General features: G+C 35.6%; 2 protein-coding genes across 2 annotated transcripts; both read left to right on the forward strand.

The window, feature by feature from the left end:
• Positions 1-19204: 19204 nt before the first annotated feature.
• LOC135226167 (mRNA export factor GLE1-like) lies at positions 19205-21298 on the forward strand. Its single transcript, XM_064265609.1, has one exon. It carries the CDS (start codon positions 19205-19207, stop codon positions 21296-21298), a length of 2094 nt encoding a protein of 697 aa, XP_064121679.1.
• Positions 21299-21309: 11 nt separating this feature from the next.
• On the forward strand, positions 21310-21699 carry LOC135226168 (dnaJ homolog subfamily C member 7 homolog). Its single transcript, XM_064265610.1, has one exon. The coding sequence runs from the start codon at positions 21310-21312 to the stop codon at positions 21697-21699; it is 390 nt and encodes a 129-aa protein (XP_064121680.1).
• The last annotated feature ends 499 nt before the right edge of the window (positions 21700-22198 follow it).

Genomic DNA, 22198 nt, shown 5'->3' on the forward strand with positions numbered 1-22198 from the left:
CTCTGAACCCAATGTGAGCTCGCTTCTTTAGCTGCACCCGCTCCTGATGCAGTAGCCCTCGCCTTACCACAGAGTTAGGGCGATGTCTCTGTGCGTCGTTTACGGAGTACGCCCTAGCTTTACCTCTTTCCCATATTTTCGGCTCATTCCATTTTTGGTTTTGGCACAGATTTTTACAGCCGGATGCCCTTCTTGACACCAACCCTCCCTATTTATCCGGGCTTGGGACGCAGCCCACCCAGAAGGACTTGGTTGCCCCCCAGTGGCTAGGTTATATATATATATAGATATATATATATATATATATATATATATATATATATATATATATATATATATATATATATAGATATATATATCTCTATCTATATATATATAGTAGTATGTGTATGTATATATATATATATATATATATATATATATATATATATATATATATATATATATATATATCATATCTATATATCTATATATATATATATATATATATATATATATATATATATATATATATATATATATAAAATGTCAGACGGTTCCACAGTAATATTCTTGATTTAAACTCGAAATGTATCATTTTTATTCTATTACATTTTAATTTTATTTATAGGCTCCTTCCGCTACCCCCCCCCCCCCCCCCCCCCCCCCCCCCCCGCGCGCCTTCAAAAGACATTTCGTGGTAGCACACCATTGTCGACCTCGCAACAAACAGAACAAACACACACTTAAATGTTTGTCTGTGGTTGTGTATGAGTTTTTCTGCTTGAACAGAGGAACACAAAACCTTCTCTTTCAGACAGTCTAATGAAGATTTCAGAAAAGTCTTCATAGTAATGCAAATAAATCTTGCGTGTGAATTAATTACGGGCAGAAAATGCTTTAAAGATATGCGAACAACTTTGTTAGACGACTAAAAAAATGAGTAAATTAATGATTCTGTTGAGGTACATTCAGAAAAAATATGGTTTACGGAATAACCAGGCAAACCTTCATAAAAATTTAACTTAATTGAGTTAACAATGCAAATTGGCACTCACGAAAACAAGCAAAAAGATAAATACAACACTGGTTTACAAATGAGCTTACAAACTCCTTCAGAAGATACCAAGACCTACCCTATGAAATATCAATTCGTTTTCCTTCACCAAGAATTCCTAGGTTTTAACCAGAGCACTGAACAGACCGACTGGTACTTAACAGGTTACACGAAAAGCAGAGAGGGTCAAGTGAGCAGAAGCCGGTAGGAGGAGGGGGCGGTGGTAGGGGGGAGGGGGTCAGGAAAAAAAGCGAGAGCCAGAGATGGTCGTCACTCATCGCAATACACGAAGGGCTTCTTCGCCAGGTGGATTTTGCTAATGGTCTCTTTTTAATAATAGATTATATCTTCTACAGTGCTCCTGACGTCCGTTCCCTTCCCTTTGTGAATGATGGATACCCTTCAATTTCGATGGTCTCTCTCTCTCTCTCTCTCTCTCTCTCTCTCTCTCTGTATATATATCTATAAAGAGAGAGAGAGAGAGAGAGAGAGAGAGAGCGCAATGCACACCACAGTTGATCAGTTTACCCCTACCTAATAAACTATTTGACACAACAAAAACAAAATTGGTTTTTCAAGAAATGAGTGTACTGCCTACACCCCTCACCAACACGCCCCCTCCTCTCTACTCTTGTCTCCCCCCCCACCACACCCCCACCCCGCCACAACCCACACGCAATCACTAGCCTTGTGATTTGTCTCACCGCCATCAATAAATAGCTGATCAGAGAATCTTAAAACACATTAAGAAATATCGGTATAATCTTGATTCTTTCAAAGCTATATTTTGCTAAACAGCCCCAAATCGACCTGGAGATACCTAGTTGGTGTTTTTTAATTCCATGTGTTGTTTCGTTTGTTTCGAAGTTTGTTTTGGGGTCAACAGTGGCGTGACAACCACGCAATATCTTTAGAAGGCTGAGGGAGGGGGGAGGGGAGGAAGGAACCTAGAAATACAACAAAATAAAAGATAAAATTGAGGGGGAAGTCCGTCCAAATCGTCGAATTCCTCACGAAACCCGTAAGAGCAAGAAATGTCTGTGGGAGTCAGGAAACCAGAGGAGAGTGAATGTCAGGCAAGACTCAGTAACAACTGCGAATAACAATGACGAATTTTCCCGCCCACGGGTCACGAGAGCCCCGTGTTTTTCGCTCAGTTTCAAAAGAATATCTATCTCTCTCTCTCTCATTTTCATTCGAAAGCGCTTATTTCACGCGTCAGATTTGGCCCAATTCTCGTGTTTTTTCAACTCAATAACTCCTCCTCCTCCTCCTCCTTCTCCTTCTCCTCCTCCTCCTTATTCATATCCTTATCCTCCTCCTCCTCCTCCTCCACCTCCTCCTCCTCCTCCTGCTCCTCCTCCTGCTCCTCCTCCTCCTCGGTCAGACACTGTCAGGGCGGGAGGGGTGTGATGCATAATATTAAGAATAGGACGTGTGTGTTGTCTATTGGCATTTCGTGTTTCCTATTCCTCGAAATGCAGGTCATGAGGTGTAGCATTGGTTACAGAGAGAGAGAGAGAGAGAGAGAGAGAGAGAGAGAGAGAGAGAGAGATAATTTCATACTCTTAAAATTTAAAAGGAAGCATATGAATCTCACTGCTAAGTTCAAAGCCCAATTGTACTCCTTCCTTCATATTGTGTGTGTCTGTGTGTGTGTGTGTGTGTGTGAGAGAGAGAGAGAGAGAGAGAGAGAGAGAATTTCATACTCTTAAAATTTAAAAGGAATCATATGAATCTCTGCTAAGTTCAAAGCCCAATTGTACTCCTTCCTTCATATTGTGTGTGTGTGTGTGTTTGTGTTGTGTGTGTGTGAGAGAGAGAGAGAGAGAGAGAGAGAGAGAGAGAAAGAGTTTCTTAATTGCAAGATAACCACGTACGCAAACTTAGCACTCGGGTATTCTGAGTACAGACTTCAGTTTTACAAATTGCTCATCAATAAATCCAGTCATTTTCGAGGTGAGAGAGAGAGAGAGAATTTTAGACTTTTGAAAAAAAGCTTTGTATCAATCTCGCTACCAAGTTAAAAATTCAAGTGTGGGCCTTCCTTCATGTTGTGTGTGTGTGTGTGTAAGAGAGAGAGAGAGAGAGAGAGAGAGAGAGAGAGAGAGAGAGAGAGAGAATTTTCCCCATGAAAAGAACCATATTCGTCTCGCTGCCAAGTTGAAATTCAACTATATTCTTTCATCCACATTGAAATATCTATCATTCTTAGACTGTTTGGATGTATGAGAGAGAGAGAGAGAGAGAGAGAGAGAGAGAGAGAGAGAGAGAGAGAGATTCTTTTACCTCCCGTGAAAACGAGTTCCGTTGCCATCTAGCTGATCGAAATCCCCGATGATATTTTCACTCGGAATATCAAACGCCCTTTCGGCTGGCTCCACGGATCCATTTACTCACAGTTTTTATTGCTGACGCCTTCATGGAAACGATCCCTCATGACTGACAGTCCGTACGAGGCAGAACGATCCGCGTCGTGAGTTTTTGGACGAGGAAATTATTGCACGAATCTTGCAAAAGTCATGGTGGATTTTGGAAGCATATTTCCCTGTCGCGTGTTGTAGAGGATTTTTCTTGTATGTCGCTTGCAGCTTTATGATGAGGAAAGTCAGGGTAAATATTCAAGATGAGGTCAATTAGAGCTCAAAGAGAAACAGGAAAAAAGGTTCCTAAGGTTCAACAGACGAAACCCCTTTTGCAGTTTTCATAAAACAGTTGTCAGGAGAGATTTAAGGAAAGCAAGATGGAAGAAAGCGAATATGAACGGAGGCACTGCAAAAGGAATCAAAGGGGTTACACCTAGGGACCGAAGGACGCTACAAAGGACCTCTAAGTAATGCCTACAGTGCCCTACGCGAGGCGCACTGACGGCACTATCCCTCTACATGGCTGTCATGAAATTTAGTAGAGGATGATTTTAAAATGGAGAGTGAGAAAGTAGTTAGTTACTCATCGCAATACACTAAAGGCTTCGCCAGATGGATTTTGCTAATGGTCTCTTTTTAATAATAGATTATATCTTCTACGGTGCTCCTGCCGTCCGTTCCCTTCCCCTTGTGAATGATGGATACCCTTCAATTTCGAAGGTCTCTCTCTCCTCTCTCTCTCTCTCTCTCTCTCTCTCTCTCTCTCTCTGTATATATACTGTAATGATAGCTATAAGGAATAATAGTAGATAGGGTAGCTTAGTAAAAACAGAGAGAGAGAGAGAGAGAATAATCAAAGTACAGTGAAAATAGCGAGAGAGAAAGAGAGAGAGAGAGAGTGAGAGAGAAAGAGAGAAAGAGAGAGAATTGAGCTTTGGTGTGTGAGCCAGAATTTGATCAACAAAACCTTAGTAACAGGAAGTTGAACCATAACACCATCGCAATTAAAATCTTAAGACCGTCATAAAATCTTTGACCTGTGACCTCGCACCAGACTTACTCAGCTTCTATCGAGAATGCAGCTCCACCTCCAGGAATAACATGTTAAATTATTGACTACGCCTGAAAAAGGAGGAATTAACATGTTAACCCCACCTAAAAGGGGATGGTGAAAAGATAAGGGAAAGATCGTTCCACGAATCTAGAATCCAGTTGGGTGGAGAACCAGAACCTACACCGCCTAAGGAGGTGGTGCCGAATTCGAACCGAGGGTGGCGGAATTTCAGAACGACAGAAGAAGCCAAAGAGGACCGGCAGCCGCCATTCAGAAAAGAAGTAGAAATATCGCCAGGGTCCAAAAATAGATTTATATAAGCTTTGTAGTTGTAACGTGTACTCTCTACCACAGTGAATAAAGAAACTCTGCTGTTCGTCTCATTCAAACTTCTCCTGAGAGACTTAGGCTAATAATATTACTAATCCAGAACTAACATTAAGCAGAAGCATAAAGTTAAACATAGAACCAGACTGCCAGCGATTGTGGATCCAGGAGACGTAACGTGCAGTGAAGATAGTTAAATAAATACACATTTCGAGTTACGACAGTAATAACAATAGTGATCGATAAAATTCTGTTTGAAGATGTAAACGAAAGGTACAACCATAGACTTTATACCACAGCGAGAATAGTTTCGTTTTCCCCTAGAAGAAAAACAATGAGACGTAGCGTGTTATGAAACGAAGGCATAATAAGTGCATTACGCAGACATAACATCCTCGAGCAGAGACGTGGAACTGCAACAGCCGACAAGAACAAACAGATTTCTATAAATAATCTGTTAAAAGCGGACGAGTGTATTGCACATCAACGATAGATTCAGGCAGTAAAGTGAATATAATAGATAAATAAACTTTAACCGGATATTTAGGCATTTCAGAAACTGAATCAGAGTCCAAATAAAGTCATAAAGGGTTAATATTGCGGTAAACAATTAGAAGTCTAACGAAAAGTGAACTTGGAAATAGGACATTTTTTGTCTCACAAATTTGTCGAAAGTTTTCTAGTTCTAGAAGACAGATTTTTTCCCGCAAAAGCATTATTTTCATTTGATTGAATGAGAAGATGTAGTATAATACTAGACAGCAGTGAAGGAAAGATTAGCCTGAAACAGGATAATCCGAAGAGAGTATGTTTTACGCTTGACGAAGAAAAGCCTCACCCAAATCTGATCAATTTGTCTGATACAGTTTCGACAAGCGACAAAGACATACGAGAAAGGCAAGATAAAATAAAAACAGATAGAAAAGCGGAATTCCCACCATTACAGAATACAGAATCAATGAAATGTGCACATATGTATGATATATATTCAGATTCAAGTAATTACTCAGATATAAATAATGGTGATCACCGAAACTGAATATAACGAAAATCAAGATGCTATACAGATACCTATACAGATACATGTACTTAATACTGTAGTCAATGTAGTAATGAGTTACGAGGATGAAGGGAAAATACTAAATGAAGTATTGCTATTAGATAAAATAAAGAAATCAGATATAAATAGTATAATAGAAGTAACAGAAGAAACCACTGAAAATGCAGAAGTTTGTTATTTTTCAGACAGAAGATGAAGAAATATGTTGCGTTAGCACAGCTGATGATAATAAAGTACAATTTATACTTAATAGAGCAGTAACTTTAAATCCAAAATGCTTAACAAAAATATATTTAAGAGCAAAACAGAACGTAAGGGTTAAAGATGTTCTATTGCTGAACGGTGAATTGCCAGATTTTGTCAGAGTGGATAATTCACTGGTCCACATGAATGGTGATCATTGAGAAGCTTATGTCCAAAACTATTCAAATTACAAACTAACACTATATGCAGGCACTGTCTTTTGCATAGGAATACCTATTAACGATCCTTTACTAACAGTAGAAGAAAAAGCATTTTTCCTTATAAATGGCCAAAACTCTCAAATAAATCAGGAAGTATATATAACAGATTTTCCAGAAAATAGAAACAAGTTAATTCCAGTGCTAGAGAAATATAGAAATGTAATGACTGTAGAAGGAGATAAACTAGGAAGAACAAATGTCCTACAACATAAGATTTTGTTAGATGATGGAGCCAAGCCATTTTTTATTCCTAATTACAGATTACCAATAAGTCAGAGACCCATAGTTGATAATTTGATAGAGTTAATGAAAAGAGACGGAGTAATAATTCCTTCTAAATCTCCATATAATTCTCCATTGTTGCTTGTTCCAAAGAAAGATGGCAGTTGGAGATTTGTAATAGACTATAAAAAATTTAACTCCAACACAGTTCCAGATAGAATGCCGATGCCGGTAATTCAAGATATGTTAGTTCAATTAGGAGGGGCAAAATTATTTTCACCCTTAGACCTCCTTAGTGGATATTGACAAGTACCTCTAGATGAAGAATCCAAACAATTCACGGCCTTCAACACATAAAGAACATTTACAGTTTGAAGTAATGCCATTTGGACTCACATCAGTTCCTTTAACGTTTCTTAGATTAATGTTGCAAATTCTAGTAGACATAGAAAATGTTGCATTATATTTAGACGATGTAATCATTTTTAGTAAAACTTTAGAAAGCCATCTCATAACATTAGAATTGGTCCTAGAAAGATTAAGAATGGCAGGACTAAAAATTAATTTAAAGAAATGTCAGTTCCTGATGAAGTCATTAGAATACTTGGGCCATGTAATTAGTGAAGAGGGACTGTGCATGCAAGCAGGTAAAATAAAGGCGATAATTGATTATCCAGCTCCCACTAATTTGAAAGCCTTAAGGAGATTCCTGGGGATGGTTGGATATTATAGACCATTTATAATAGGATTTGCTACTATCTCCAAACTTTTGACAGAATTAACCAAAAAGGATGTTAAATATGAATGGCATAATGAACAAGAAACAGCCTTTCAAACATTAAAGAGCAAAATGACTAAGAACCCAGTTTTGGTCTACACAGATTTTTCAAAAGATTTTTATCTAGCTTGTGATGGCTCGAGTACAGGGCTAGGAGCTGTATTTGTTACAAAAGGCCAAAACTAGAATGAGGGCAGTATACTATGCCAGTAGAGTTTTAAACCCAGCGGAAAAACACTATAGTACAAGCGAAAGAGAGTGTTTAGCTTTATTTTGGGTTTTAAAGAAATTTAGACACATACTTTTAGGTCATAAAGATAATGTGCTTACTGATCAGAAACCCATTTGTGATTTGTTTAAAAAGAGAATTTCACTAACAACATGAAGTTCAGTAGATGGTTCCTTAGTGTATTAAGAGTTTGCTCCTGAGTTCAGATATATTCCAGGGAACTTAACACCTTGGCAGATCTCAAGAAGAAACAGAAAAATACATTACAACTAATACCTTTTGTTTTAGTTGTCAAGTGGTAGATTTAGATTTAGAAAGAGTGGAATTAGAACAAGAAAGAGATCCAGAAATCAGACAAATAGTAGGACAGCTAATAATAGGTGAATCCTTTAAACCTGATTTTCAGTTAGTAAAAGGTTTGTTGTATAAATTACCGACAAAGAAAAATGGTTGTTCTCGACTATACATCCCAAAAACACTAACCAGAGAAGTTTTAGAACTAACACACTCATATAAGTTGGCAGGACATCCAGGGATTAAAAAGACAACTAGAATCAACCAGAAATTATTTTTGGCCACATTGTAGTGAAGATGCCAAGAACTTTGTACAAAATTGCGTAGATTGCAACCAACATAAAGGTAACGTAAATACAAAAGCTCCACTTGGAAAATATCATTCAGATTTAATCTATTTCAAGTAGTAACTATGGACTTTTTGGGTCCATTTCCAACAACTATTAGAGAAAACAAACAAATATCGGTCTTCTTAGACTATCTAATTAGATGTGTAGAAATCATACCTGTAAGAAACAGAGATACAACTACAATAGCCGAAGCTCTTAAATCTAGAATTATAACCAGACATTTATGTCCTCAATTTCTTCTATCTGCTGAATTGACTAGTTATCTTTTAAAGAAAATATGTGAATTTTATGAAATAAATAAATGTCAAATAACAGCTTATAAACGAAGTTCAAATGGAGCAGTAGAACGAAATAATCATTAAATAAAGGATATCCTGGAAACGTAAAGTAAAATCACACACAGAAGAATGGGACTTAGCTCTTGGAGACGTACAGTTCACTTTGAATAATATTGTAAATGAGACGATAGGAGAATGTCCACATTACTTGCTATATGGGTATCAGAAAAGAATGCCAAATACGTTGTTAGATGATGCAACATCACCCAGACATACTTATAACTATGATGACTATGTTGCATGGAAAACCAGACGTACTTACACGACTATCATGCAGACAAGAGCTAGACTAAAAGACGTACATAAAACTCAAGAAAAATACTATAACAAAAATACCACTAAACCAGACATTACAGTGGGTACTCAAATTTAAGTTCAGAATCATGTACCAGAAGGTCCAAATGTTAAAGTTTCTCCCAAATTCACTTGGCCATATAGAGTAATTGAAGTGTTAAAATTAAATAAATATAGAGTAATAAATGAAAGTGATTTAAGAAAAGGTAGTTCACTGGAATCATGTAAAGGTAGTGGAAACAGATCCATGGTGCACTAAAGATATAGATAACATAAGGAAGGAAAATACTGTAGAAAATCCAGTTACAACGAGGTATGATCTAAGAAACAGAAAGAGGTAAAAATGTGTGTATATCTATATGTAAATAGTGTTGGACTGAAAATATCATACTATGATGTATGTAGTGTAATTTATGTGTCAATATATAAAGAAAATCTGATTGAGTGTAATTTATGCAGAGGCAAACATGCTGCTCATCATAGCACTAGTTTTAATTGGACTCATCTCTTCGGAGGTGGAGATAAGAAAAGATGCCCTGTTAAAAAGACATGGAAAATTCAAAATGATCAAGGACCTTGGAATAGTTAGTATAGATATTTCCACAGTGCTCAAATGTGAAAGTGAACTCAGAGAAATCCAAAATGGTATTAAAGCAATCCTACAGAAGGGTCATGTCATTATTGGAAAAGTTGAGCATGAACATAGATAACACACTGAGAACATGGTCCAAAAGATCCCTCTTACCATTCAATGGAACTGCTCTAAATCGATTGTTTGGAGTTGTTATCGAAGCAAATGTAGAACAAGAAAAGGAAAGAATAGACAGACTGGAAAAGTGGGCAGCCGCAAGGGGTACAGTGATAAATAAAGTGATTGCCTCTCACTATCAAAATGCAGAACAAATAGAAAAATTGAAAGTCTTTATCAATCAAGTTAATCAGAATGTAAGAAAAGAACTCAATAACAGAAAATATAAAGTTTTTATGAATCTTTGCACTGGAAAGTGAAGTGATGTTACAGGAACATAAAGACATGCTCAATGCTGTCTTACTTGCTTACAAAGGTATTTTGAGCCCAACACTAATCACTCCACAAGAATTAGAAGACATTATTAATGTTTAGTAGAAGATATTTTCATGTACTATAATTTGATAAGTGCCAAAGTAATCCATGACAGATTTGTTTTAGTTCTACCTTTCAATACGGAAATTTCAAATGTGCTAGTTTCTGTATATCCCTTTCCTATTTATATTGAAAATCAGATCCTTATTAGAAAATGGGTTAGTACTCATTTTGCATTGGAAGAACATGGATTAATGTTAGCCTTTTAACTGATGAATAATTAATTCAATGAATGTATAATTTTGAAGGAAAAAGAGTATATATGTGATATTGATAACTTATATAAGACTACTAATGGTCATGCCTGTATCCAAGAGTTAATTTTAAAACAAAATCAAGAGAAGGATGTGTGTACACAGTCATTTGATAAGTCCTTTGAAGCAACTATAGTGAATGAAGACATTTTTGTATTTTCATTAGACACTGTTATAGCCACAGAAATTTAAGAACATCAAGTCATTTGCAACATCATGTAATTAGTTAGTACCAGATAAGTATACTATGAACAAACTTTTAACTGAATACCATTTCAACAAACATTTGCCATATAAGAATTACACATTTACAATAGATGAGGAGTAAATTGTCTCTGTTAGAATTAAAGGAACTTGAGAACTTTAATTATATTGATGACTATTAATTGTAAACGAAACCGATAGCACAATTTCTTTCATTTGTAAATCTGCTGGTAATAGTAGTCACTATTGTTTTGTTTGTCATCATAGTGGGTTATTTGATTATCAAAAAGATACAAGGGATACTGACAGAAATGAAAAGAAATGATCCATAATTGACATTTAATTTTTAGATATTGTATTCTGAGTATTCATTTATTATGCCCATGATTTGATGCATTTTTAATTTGATATACTTATGAACTGACATGTTTAACATTTACTATGATTTTTTTTTACAACTTTACTGCTCTTATTCTTTCTTCCAAAGTTGAGAGAATAATTTTTATGTGTACTTTGTTGTTCTTTAATAATTTTCAGAATATCCATTTTTCATGTGTATATTAAACATTGAAGACAATGTTTGGTAGATGACCGAGTGATGTAATGATAGCTATAAGATATAACAGTAGATAGGGTAGCGTAAAAATAGAAAGAGAGAGAATTATCAAAGTACAGTGACATAACAAGTAAGAGAAAGAGAAGGAGAAAGAATAAGCAGATATATAAAGCGACAATAACGAGAAAGAGAAAGAGAAAGAGAGATAGAGAGAATTGAGCTTTGGTGTGTGAGTCAGAATTCGATCAACAAGCCTAGACGTAACGAAACCTCAGTCACAGGAAGTTGGACCATAACACCGTCGCAAAATCTTAAGACCATCCTAAAATCTTTGACCTGTGACCTCGCACCAGACTTACTCAGCTTCTATCGATAATGAAGCTCCATCTCCAGGAATAACATGTTAAATTATTGACTCTGCCTGGAAAAGGAGGACTTAACGTGTTAACCCCACCTAAAAGGGGATGCGGAAGAGATAAGGAAAGACCGCTCCACGAATCCAGAATCCAGCTGGGCGGAGAACTAGAACCCACACCGCCTTCGGAAGTTGGACCGAATTCGAACCGAAGGTGGCTGAATTTCAGAACACCAGAAGAAGACAGAGGACCGGCAGCCGTCGTACAGTAAAGAAGGAAAAACATTGCAAGGGTTCAAACTAAACTTTTAAACTTTGTAGTTGTAACTAGTATTCTTTGCAACAGTAAAAAAAGAAACTCTGCAGTTCATCTCGCATAAAATCCAAGATAGAACCAGACTGCAGAACTAATCATGAAGAAAAAGGAAGCAGGTAAGAGAACATACACTCGAACACTCTACTTTACAAAAAAGTACAATATATATATATATATATATATATATATATATATATATATATATATATATATATGTGTGTGTGTGTGTGTGTGTGTGTGTGTGTGTGTGTGTGTCGTGTGTGTGCGTGTGAGTGTGTATATATTATATACGTATAAATATTGTATATATACGTCAATACATGCTATAATATATATATATACATATATAAATATATATATATATATATATATATATAATATATATATATATATATATATATATATATATATATATATATATATAATATATACCTATACATTTATGCTTATACATACCCACATAAACGATCATAATATATATATGTAAATATATATATATATATATATATATATATATATATATATATATATATATATATATGAATAACTTGATCACGAAGTATATAAAACGTGATGCTATGTATAAAAAAAGGTTTTTTGCCACGAAGGAAAAAAATGAAAAAGGCGAGATAGCCAAGTACTTTCGGTCCTTTTCGGACCCTTTATACGAGGCAAATGATTTACAAGAACAACATAGACAAAAGAAGGCTTAATATACAAACTGACACTACCAGATTAGCCATAAGGGCGATTTTCACGCTACAGAAAGGAGGAGCCCCCAGAGGCTAGCCACACCTTGAAGGATACCCGCCAGGTAAACAAGTGATTCTTCCAGAAAACAGTACATTTTGAAAAAAAAAAAAAAAAAAAAAAAAAAAAAAAAAAAAAAAAACAAAAAAAAAAAAAAAAAAAAAAAAAACAGGAGCATATACAATTTAATATCATGAATTTTTGCACAAATTTTCCCAACAAAAATTATATTAATGAAAAGACGAAAGAAAAAATATCGAACCACAGAGAGAGAGAGAGAGAGAGAGAGAGAGAGAGGGAGTAACAGTTAAGTATATCTTAGTTTTACCAGACCACTGAGCTGATAACAGCTCTCCTAGGGCTGGCCGAAGGATTAGATATTTTTACGTGGCTAGAAACCTTTGGTTACCTAGCAACGGGACCTACAGCTTATTGTGGGAATCCGAACCACACTATATCGAGAAATGAACTTCTATCACCAGAACTAAATTTCTCTGATTCCGCGTTGGCCGAGCCGGGAATCGAACCCGAGACCACCGGATTGGCAGCCCAGCTCGAAAACCACTCGGCCAGCGAGGAACTGAGAGAGAGGGAGAGAAAGAAATAATAACTATATACATGTGGGACTAATTTATTTTAGTTATTCATTTATTTTGAGGTCCTTCATAAACATCTTTATACGTACAAATTCTCACTCACTATATATTTATATATATATATATATATATATATATATATATATATATATATATATATATATATATATATATATATAAAGAGCTCTATATATATATATATATATATATATATATATATATATATATATAGAGCTCTTATTATATATATATATATATATATATATATATATATATATATATATATATATAAATATATATATATAGAGCTCTATATATAGATATATATATATATATACATATATATAATAGTAATTTACGTCTATTTATGCATAATTAGTAATAGGATATACATAGATACCTACATACATTTGAGCTTATATGTACACATTCTCATTATATATATATATATATATATATATATATATATATATATATATATATATATATAATATATATATATATATATATATATATATATATATATATATATATATATATATATATATAATATATATATATATATATATATATATATATATATATATATATATAATATTCCAGTCAGCAAGATATATAGACTTCAGGAGGTCCATGATACACATGTTGTTTAAAAAGGCCATGTTTATTAACAGCAAGAAACGTTTCGCACTAACTCAGTGCATCATCAGTCTGTCAAAGGTAAAAGACAATAAAATACATTATTAAATAAAAAGGAATTCAAAAGGTAATTAAAATTTACAAGTTAAAACAATAAAAAGTAAAAGAGTATAAAAAGTACATAAAACAGAAAACAAAAAGACTACCAAAAACACCAACCATCTATAAGCAGGAGAGAAGAGGGAGACATACAATGACGTCCAAGGCCAGACGACAACTATGCCAGATACAAAGTTCCTGAGGAAGTATTACTATTGAGAGAGGGAACCAGTCTTTTTTTAATATATAAACGATTCTAAAGTTGTTAAGTGATCTGGGTCCCTACATAACCAATTATGAAAAGTGTTGTTTCAGGACTTCGGTTTTACATAATGCGGCCATGATTTCTAATATTAGAAAATTCTGGCTGCTTAATTCTGGCCAGTGCGAAAGCTAAAACCCAAATGGCTGCAATATCTGACCTGCAGTAACCTCCGTGTCGATCCAACGTAAGAGCCCGGACATCCAGGGCATGTGAATTTATAAACCACATTGGATCGCATGAAGGACTGCAGGCGATCTTTGAAATTAAAAAATGATCCTATTGTACATGGGTTGTTAGAGATCAGTTTTACGTTAAGACAGGGGATTCCTGTTCAATTATTCTTGTGAGATTTAAAGAGAATTTGGAGTCAGACATATACGGGATTGAGGCATAGAATAATTTTTGTGGGGGACATCAAAGTTGACTGTTGGAGGTTGTAAGAACTTGTTAATAAACTTATTGGTGATTTTATGAACTATATCTTGTGGATAGGAGTTTATCTTGAAAAAGTTGAATAAAAAGACTATTTCTTTGTGAAATATTTGCCAAGTTGAAGAATATTTTAGAGCTCTATGGACCAAGGTGTAGAGGTATTAAGTTTGAAAGAATATTGACAGGAGCTATAGTAGTTATTGGCTAAGCCCGTATATGTCCGCTTTCTATAAACAGAAGTAGTGAACTCAGGAATTATGTCTCGTTACATTAATATCTAAAAATGGAAGACTACCTTCGCTCTCTACCTCCATGGTAAATTGTAATGTTTGGATGAAGTTGATTAATATAATCCAAAAATAAAGAACATTGCCAAGAGTGCTGGAACAAGACAAAGTGTCATCAACATATCTGCGATAAAAGGACGGTTTAAAATTATGATTACACTCGTTTAAAAATTTCATTTCAAGGTCAGACATAAAAAAGTTAGCAAAAATGGGGCCCAGAGGCGACCCCATGGCAACTCCATCGACCTGCGAATAGAGTTGCTTATTAAAAATGAACATTGAATCTTGCACTGCAAGTTCAAGTAGTTGTTTAAAGATTGATCTGTTAAAACCATGAAAAACTGTATCTTCGCTAATAAAAACCTTATCTAGAATAATATTGATCGTTTCATTAAGTGGGACATTAGTGAAAAGAGACTCTACATCAAAACTTACCATGTAATAGTCTCCATCTTGGTGGTAATTTGCTGTTGGAACTCGTAACCATTTTTTAAAGAAAATTCATTGTTACTATATTCAGAAAGTAAACGGCTAAAAATTTGGAGATAGAGAACGAAGGACTATTATAGGCAGCCATAATGGGTCTAAGAGGTTATATTAGGCTTGTGAATTTTGGTTGGCCATACAAAATACTGAAAGAAGAGCCAGTCACAAATAGTTGTTGATATGTGGTCTCATTAATAATATTTTCACTTTTAATTTTTCTTAATAATCTATGATTTTATCTTCCCTTTTGTATATGTCGAGAAAAGTGGTTCACCATGAGCTTTATTTGGTGGTATCAGACAAGATATTTTCCATTTTTTCCACATATTCGTTCTTATTCAAAATAACAACACCTTTGCCTTTATCGGGCTTACAAATTACAATGTCCTCGCGTTTTTTCAAGTTTAAGAGTATACTCAGATCAGTTTTTCTGAAAAAGGGAGTCCAGTTAGTTTTTAAATTGCCATAAGTTTTGTGGACTAAATTTGAGATTTTCTGTTGGAGATTACCAATATTTTTAGAAAACATCAAGTTTTATAAGTCTTTGGAACATGACCTCAAAGGTGGTAAAAAGAATCTGGCATAGTTGGCTAAAAGATGGCAGACAAAATCCAAACCAAAAAGATAGTAAAAATTCCTCTCTTCGATAAAATGTAATCAGATAAGTTAAAAATGCAGTGGTTTCTGAGTTGGAAATCAGGAATAACAACACCAAGACTTAAAGTTTTCTTTGATGTCTTAAAAAGACATCCGAAATAAAATCATTTATTTTAAATAACAAAATGATTTTATTTCGGATGTCTTTTTAAGACATCAAAGAAAACTTTTAAGTCTTGGTGTTGTTATTCCTGATTTCCAACTCAGAAACCACTGCATTTTTAACTTATCTGATTACATTTTATCGAAGAGAGAGGAATTTTTACTATCTTTGGTTTGGATTTTTGTCTGCCATCTTTTAGACCCAACTATGCCAGATTCTTTTTACCATTTGAGGTCATGTTCCAAAGACTTATAAAACTTGATGTTTCTAAAAATATTGGTAATCTCAACAGAAAATCTCAATTTAGTCCACAAAACTTATGGCAATTAAAAATAAAATTGACTCAAAACTCAGTTAAAAACTTTAAAAACTGGACTCCCTTTTCAAGAAAAAACTGATCTGAGTATACTCTTAACTTGAAAAAACGCGAGGACATTGTAATTTGTAAGCCCGATAAAGGCAAAGGTGTTGTTATTTTGAATAAGAACGATTATGTGGAAAAAATGGGAAAATATCTTGTCTGATACCACCAAATTTAAAGCTCATGGTGAAACCCACTTTTCTCGACATATACAAAAGGGAAGATTAAAAATCAATAGATTATTAAGAAAAATTAAAAGTGAAAATATTATTAATGAGACCAAATATAACAACTATTTGTGGACTGGTCTCTTCTCAGTATTTTGTATGGCCAACCCAAAATTCACAAGCTAATATACCTCTTAGACCCATTATGGCTGCTATAATAGTCCTTCGTTCTCTATCTCCAAATTTTTAGCCGGTTTACTTTCTGAATATAGTAACAATGAATTTTCTTTAAAAATGGTTACGAGTTCCAACAGCAAACTTACCAACCAAGATGGAGACTATTACATGGTAAGTTTGATGTAGAGTCTCTTTTCACTAATGTCCCACTAATGAAACGATCAATATTATTCTAGATAAGGTTTTTTTATTAGCGAAGATACAGTTTTCATGGTTTTAACAGATCAATCTTTAAACAACTACTTGAAACTTGCAGTGCAAGATTCAATGTTCATTTTTAATAAGCAACTCTATTCGCAGGTCGATGGAGTTGCCATGGGGTGCCTCTGGGCGGGCCCCATTTTTGCTAACTTTTTTATGTCTGACCTTGAAATGAAATTTTTAAACGAGTGTAATCATAATTTTAAACCGTCCTTTTATCGCAGATATGTTGATGACACTTTTGTCTTGTTCCAGCACTCTTGGCAATGTTCTTTATTTTTGGATTGGATTATATTAATCAACTTCATCCAAACATTCAATTTACCATGGAGGTAGAGAGCGAATTGGTAGTCTTCCATTTTTAGATATTAATGTAACGAGACATAATTCTGAGTTCACTACTTCTGTTTATAGAAAGCGGACATATACGGGCTTAGCCAATAACTACTAGACTCATGTCAATATTCTTTCAAACTTAATACCATCTACACCTTGGTCCATAGAGCTCTAAAATATTCTTCAACTTGGCAAATATTTCACAAAGAAATAGTCTTTTTATTCAACTTTTTCAAGATAAACTCCTATCCACAAGATATAGTTCATAAAATCTCCAATAAGTTATTAACAAAGTTCTTACAACCTCCAACAGTCAACTTTGATGTCCCAAAAAAAATTATTCTATGCCTCAATCCCGTATATGTCTGACTCCAAAATTCTCTTTAAATCTTACAAAAATAATTGAACAGGAAATCCCTGTCTTACGTAAAACTGATCTCTAACAACCCATGTACAATAGGATCATTTTTTAATTTCAAAGATCGCCTGCAGTCCTTCATGCGATCCAATGTGGTTTATAAATTCACATGCCCTGGATGTCCGGGCTCTTACGTTGGATCGACACGGAGGTTACTGCAGGTCAGATATTGCAGCCATTTGGGTTTTAGCTTTCGCACTGGCCAAAGAATTAAGCAGCCCAGAATTTTCTAATTATTAGAAATCATGCCGCATTATGTAAAACCGAAGTCCTGAAACAACACTTTTCAATAATTGGTTAGTAAGGGACCCAGATCACTTAACAACTTTAGAATCGTTATATATTAAAAAGACTGGTTCCCTCTCTCAATAGTAATACTTCCTCAGGAACTTTGTATCTGGCATAGTTGTCGTCTGCCTTGGACGTCATTGTATGTCACTCCTCTTCTCTCCTGCTTATAGATGGTGGTGTTTTTGGTAGTCTCTTTTTGGTTTCTGTTTTATGTACTTTTTATACTCTTTTACTTTTTATTGTTTTAACTTGTAAATTTTAATTACCTTGTGAATTCCTTTCTATGTTAATAATGTATTTATTGTCTTTTACCTTTGACAGACTGATGATGCACTGAGTAGTGCGAAAACGTTTCTTTGCTGTTAATAAACATGGCCTTTTTAAACAACATGTGTATCATGGACCCTCCTGAAGTCTATATATATATATATATATATATATATATATATATATATATATATATATATATATATATATATATTATATTATATATATTATTAATATATATATATATATATATATATATTATATATATATATATATATATATATAATATATATATATATAGTGAGTGAGAATTTGTACGTATAAACATAAATGTATGTAGGTATCTATGTATATACTATACTAATTATGCATAAATGGACGTAATTACTATTATCTTCAAAAACATTTATTGACATTAATAGTTACAGAATGTATTTCGTTGCAAGAAATATCAGTAACCCCTATTTTCTTTTGAATCTTCAGTGTGACCCAGTAGGAAGGCGTTTCTGGCAATGAGAAGAGAGAAAAATGGATAATTTGAACGAAAAATATTTTGATATCTAGTTGAAAATTTCATGGGTGATCTGATAAATGGACTGAGAGACCAGTCCTCTTCTTCCTCCTCTTCCAGATCCTCGAACTCTTCTGTGTCTCCAGAAATTCCTTCTCCTTCTCAGTCTTCTTCTTCTTCTTCCTCTTCTTCTTCTTCTTCCTCCAGGATCTGCCAGGTCTCCAGTAGCCAATTACTCCCCGTGACTTCAGTATGCTCCTGAAGAAGATAACGCTGGAGCTAGAGCCTCAGGGAACGAAGGACGGAATCAAAGCTGCACTTCTTCAGCCGCTGCGTCTTGGAGACCGAAGTCTCCCTTCAGGCTTTTTCTAAAACTATCCATCGTGACGAGCGAGTCACAAAGCATACTGTAACAATGGCTCTTGTGAATTATTGTTTATCAGTGTTTCTTTTGCTCCTGAATATTGGAAGATTGTCATTTATGGCTATCATTACCACCGAGTTTTTGAAGTCTTTTGGATCACCTGCCTGCTCTGAACTTGATGGCGGCAGTGTGAGTTTAACTCGTCATATGGATTCCAGTCTGAGGACTTTCAATGCCTGCTCTGATCGTGATGGCGGCAGCGAGAGTTCATCTTGTGAATTGGATCCTAATCTGATGACTGTCAATTCCTGCTCTGACCTTGATGGCGGCACCGAGAGTTCATCTTGTTATCTGGATTCCAATCTGACGACTGTCAATGCCTGCTTTAAACTTGATGGTGGCAGCGACAGTTCACCTTGTGAATTGGATCCTAATCTGATGACTTTCAATGCCAGCTCTGAACTTGATGGCGGCAGAGACAGATCATCTTGTCATTTGGATTCCAATCTGATGACTTTCAATGCCAGCTCTGATCTTGATGGCGGCAGCGAGAGTTCCTCTAATGATTTGGAATTTGATTTGAAGCCAGAAGACGACGACCACGACCACGACCACGATCAGGACCCACCTCATTTGGACAACCCAGATGGACCCTGCCATCTATTTAGAAATAAACTAGAAGAGATCGACCAGAAGACCCAGCACCTCCTCCAGATGATCGAGGAGAAGAATAAGAAGGAGGCAGACCTTAATGAAACCATAAGGCAGCTCAACCAGGAACTGATCTACGAAAAGACTGCTTGCGCCAAAAACCTCCTACACCTTCATGAGGAGGCTGAACTTCTTAAGATCGAAGTTCTAGCCAAGGAAAGAGAGTCATTTAAAGAATTACAGAAGCAAATGGAAGATGAAAAGGAAGCGATGAAAAGACTCGCATTAGAAAAAGAAGAGAAGGAGAATGTCTTGCAAATCCGAGAGCAACAGATCTCGGAGAAGGAACTTGTTATTAAGGATTTGGTACAACAGAATGAGACACTTAAAGAAAACATGGAAATGATGAAGGACGAGCTTGAACAAACCCAACGGAAGCAATTTTTGAAGGAAGCTGAACTTCTTAAGATTGAAGAAGTTTTGGCCAAGGAAAGAGACTCGTTCAAGGAGGCCATGGAAAGGCTCTTAGAAGAAAAGAAACAGAAGGAACGAGTAATTAAAGATTTGGAAATGCAAAACGAAGTTCTTCAGGAAAACTTGGATGCAATGCAAGAAGACCTTGAAGAACTCCGATTACAGCAGATCTCGAAGGACAGAAAAATTGAAGATTTGGACGATAAGAACGATAATCTAAGGATGAACATGGCCAAGATACAGCGAGACCACGAACGGACGAAGGCTGAGAAGGAGGAGAGGGAACGAAACATGAAAGATCAAGAGGTACTCGCAGAGGAAACAAATGTTGCAGTAAAGAACCTGCAGGAGGAGCTGGACCAAATCAACCTGGACAAGAGCCGAATGGAACGCCACCTAGCTGAAGCCAGGGATATGCTCGGCAAAGTGAGAAAGCAAAATGCAGAAAAAACGGAAAAGATGGCTGCCTTAGAAATAGAGAATGAAGGTCTTTGGAAAGGTATTGAAAAGATGGAGAAAAATTATAAAAATCTGCTTGTTGAGGCCCAAGCTCAAACTCAGCTCAAAGAGGACGAAGCAAAGAGACTCGCATTAGAGCTTGAGGGCCAAAATCGATCACTAGAAAATCTCCAGACTGAAAACAAAAAGTTGAAGGAATTAGTGAAAGAAAAACGAGGAGTAATCGACTCCCTGAAGAGAGAAAAGGAAGCGCCAACAGCCAAGATGGTGGCTGATTTAGAGAGGCTGAGGAAGGAGTGTGCCGAGAAGGACATACGAATCAACGAACAGGAAATGCTTTTACGAACTCTGAAGGCCGAGAAACACCAAATGAGCAAAGATCTGGAAGAGATGAGGATGAGATGCAGCGAAATGAAGGAACAGAGAGAAGACAAAGGACAAATGACATTCATAGGCAAAGGACTCTTCGCCTACATGAATGATCGGAATGATGCTGCCTTCGATGTCTTCTCAAGAAGCCCATGGCCAATGGTTCCTTCACCAACGAAAGAATCGGCTCTGCTGCACATCATTCGGGCTAAGCTCTGGCGGCTTGTGGTCACCCCTTCAGATGACTTGGCCATATAGCAGACTGTTGCATGGCTATCAACAAGGGTCTCGGCGGATGGGAAGTGCACCAACTTCGCGGGAAGCACCTCCTAAAACAAGAGCTCTTTGGGGCTGCAGTGGAAGACCTCGAAATTGCGAACAGGCTTAAGAGATCTGCAGAGACTAAGCAAGCGCTGAATGAGGCCAAGATTAAGCTGAAGATATGGGAAACCCAAAGCCACCACTATGCTTTGGGTCTTCTACAAACTGCGACCAAACCTCAAATTTTGAAAGCCTACAAAGACCTGTCCATGAAGTACCATCCAGACAGGCACAGAGACAAACCAGAAGTTTTACAAAAGGCTTTTGAAGAAAAGTTTAAGCGCATTACTAATGCAAAGACGGATCTGATGGAAAATCAACAACAATGGCAGCATTAGGCAAAGTTCCCACAAAATGGCTACAGACAGAATAATGGTAAATATTGGAATGGTCAACGTGGTAACAGAAAGAATGAAGAATCCTATTATTAAGTTTTGTAGCCTGTGAAGCGAATTCTGATGAAACATATGGGAACACAGAAGACCTTGAAGAAAGTGTCTCAAAATACCCCTCCCAAATCTAAAAAAATAAAAAATAAAAAGGCGAGTCATGCATTTGTCAAAAAGAAATTAATGAAAAAGGGGGGGAGGTCGTGGGGTGCCAAGTCTTCTGTATTTTCAAAATACAGAAGGCTAAACCCACCTGATGAGCCCCTTGGCAAGGGCGAAACCTCATAACAAAAATATATATGTATCATATATATATATATATATATATATATATATATATATATATATATATATATATATATATATATATATATACGTATCCATAACATACCCATACCATACCCATATTCTTTCTGTTACTGATACCCATACCAAGATTTTAGAGGAA

Source organism: Macrobrachium nipponense, chromosome 14, assembly GCF_015104395.2.
Source record: "Macrobrachium nipponense isolate FS-2020 chromosome 14, ASM1510439v2, whole genome shotgun sequence".
Lineage (NCBI taxonomy): Eukaryota > Metazoa > Arthropoda > Malacostraca > Decapoda > Palaemonidae > Macrobrachium > Macrobrachium nipponense.

Excerpts from the sequence above, each read along its gene's own strand:
- LOC135226167 (XM_064265609.1), top strand. The coding sequence starts at position 19,205 with ATGGCTATCATTACCACCGAGTTTTTGAAGTCTTTTGGATCACCTGCC.
- LOC135226168 (XM_064265610.1), top strand. The coding sequence starts at position 21,310 with ATGGCTATCAACAAGGGTCTCGGCGGATGGGAAGTGCACCAACTTCGC.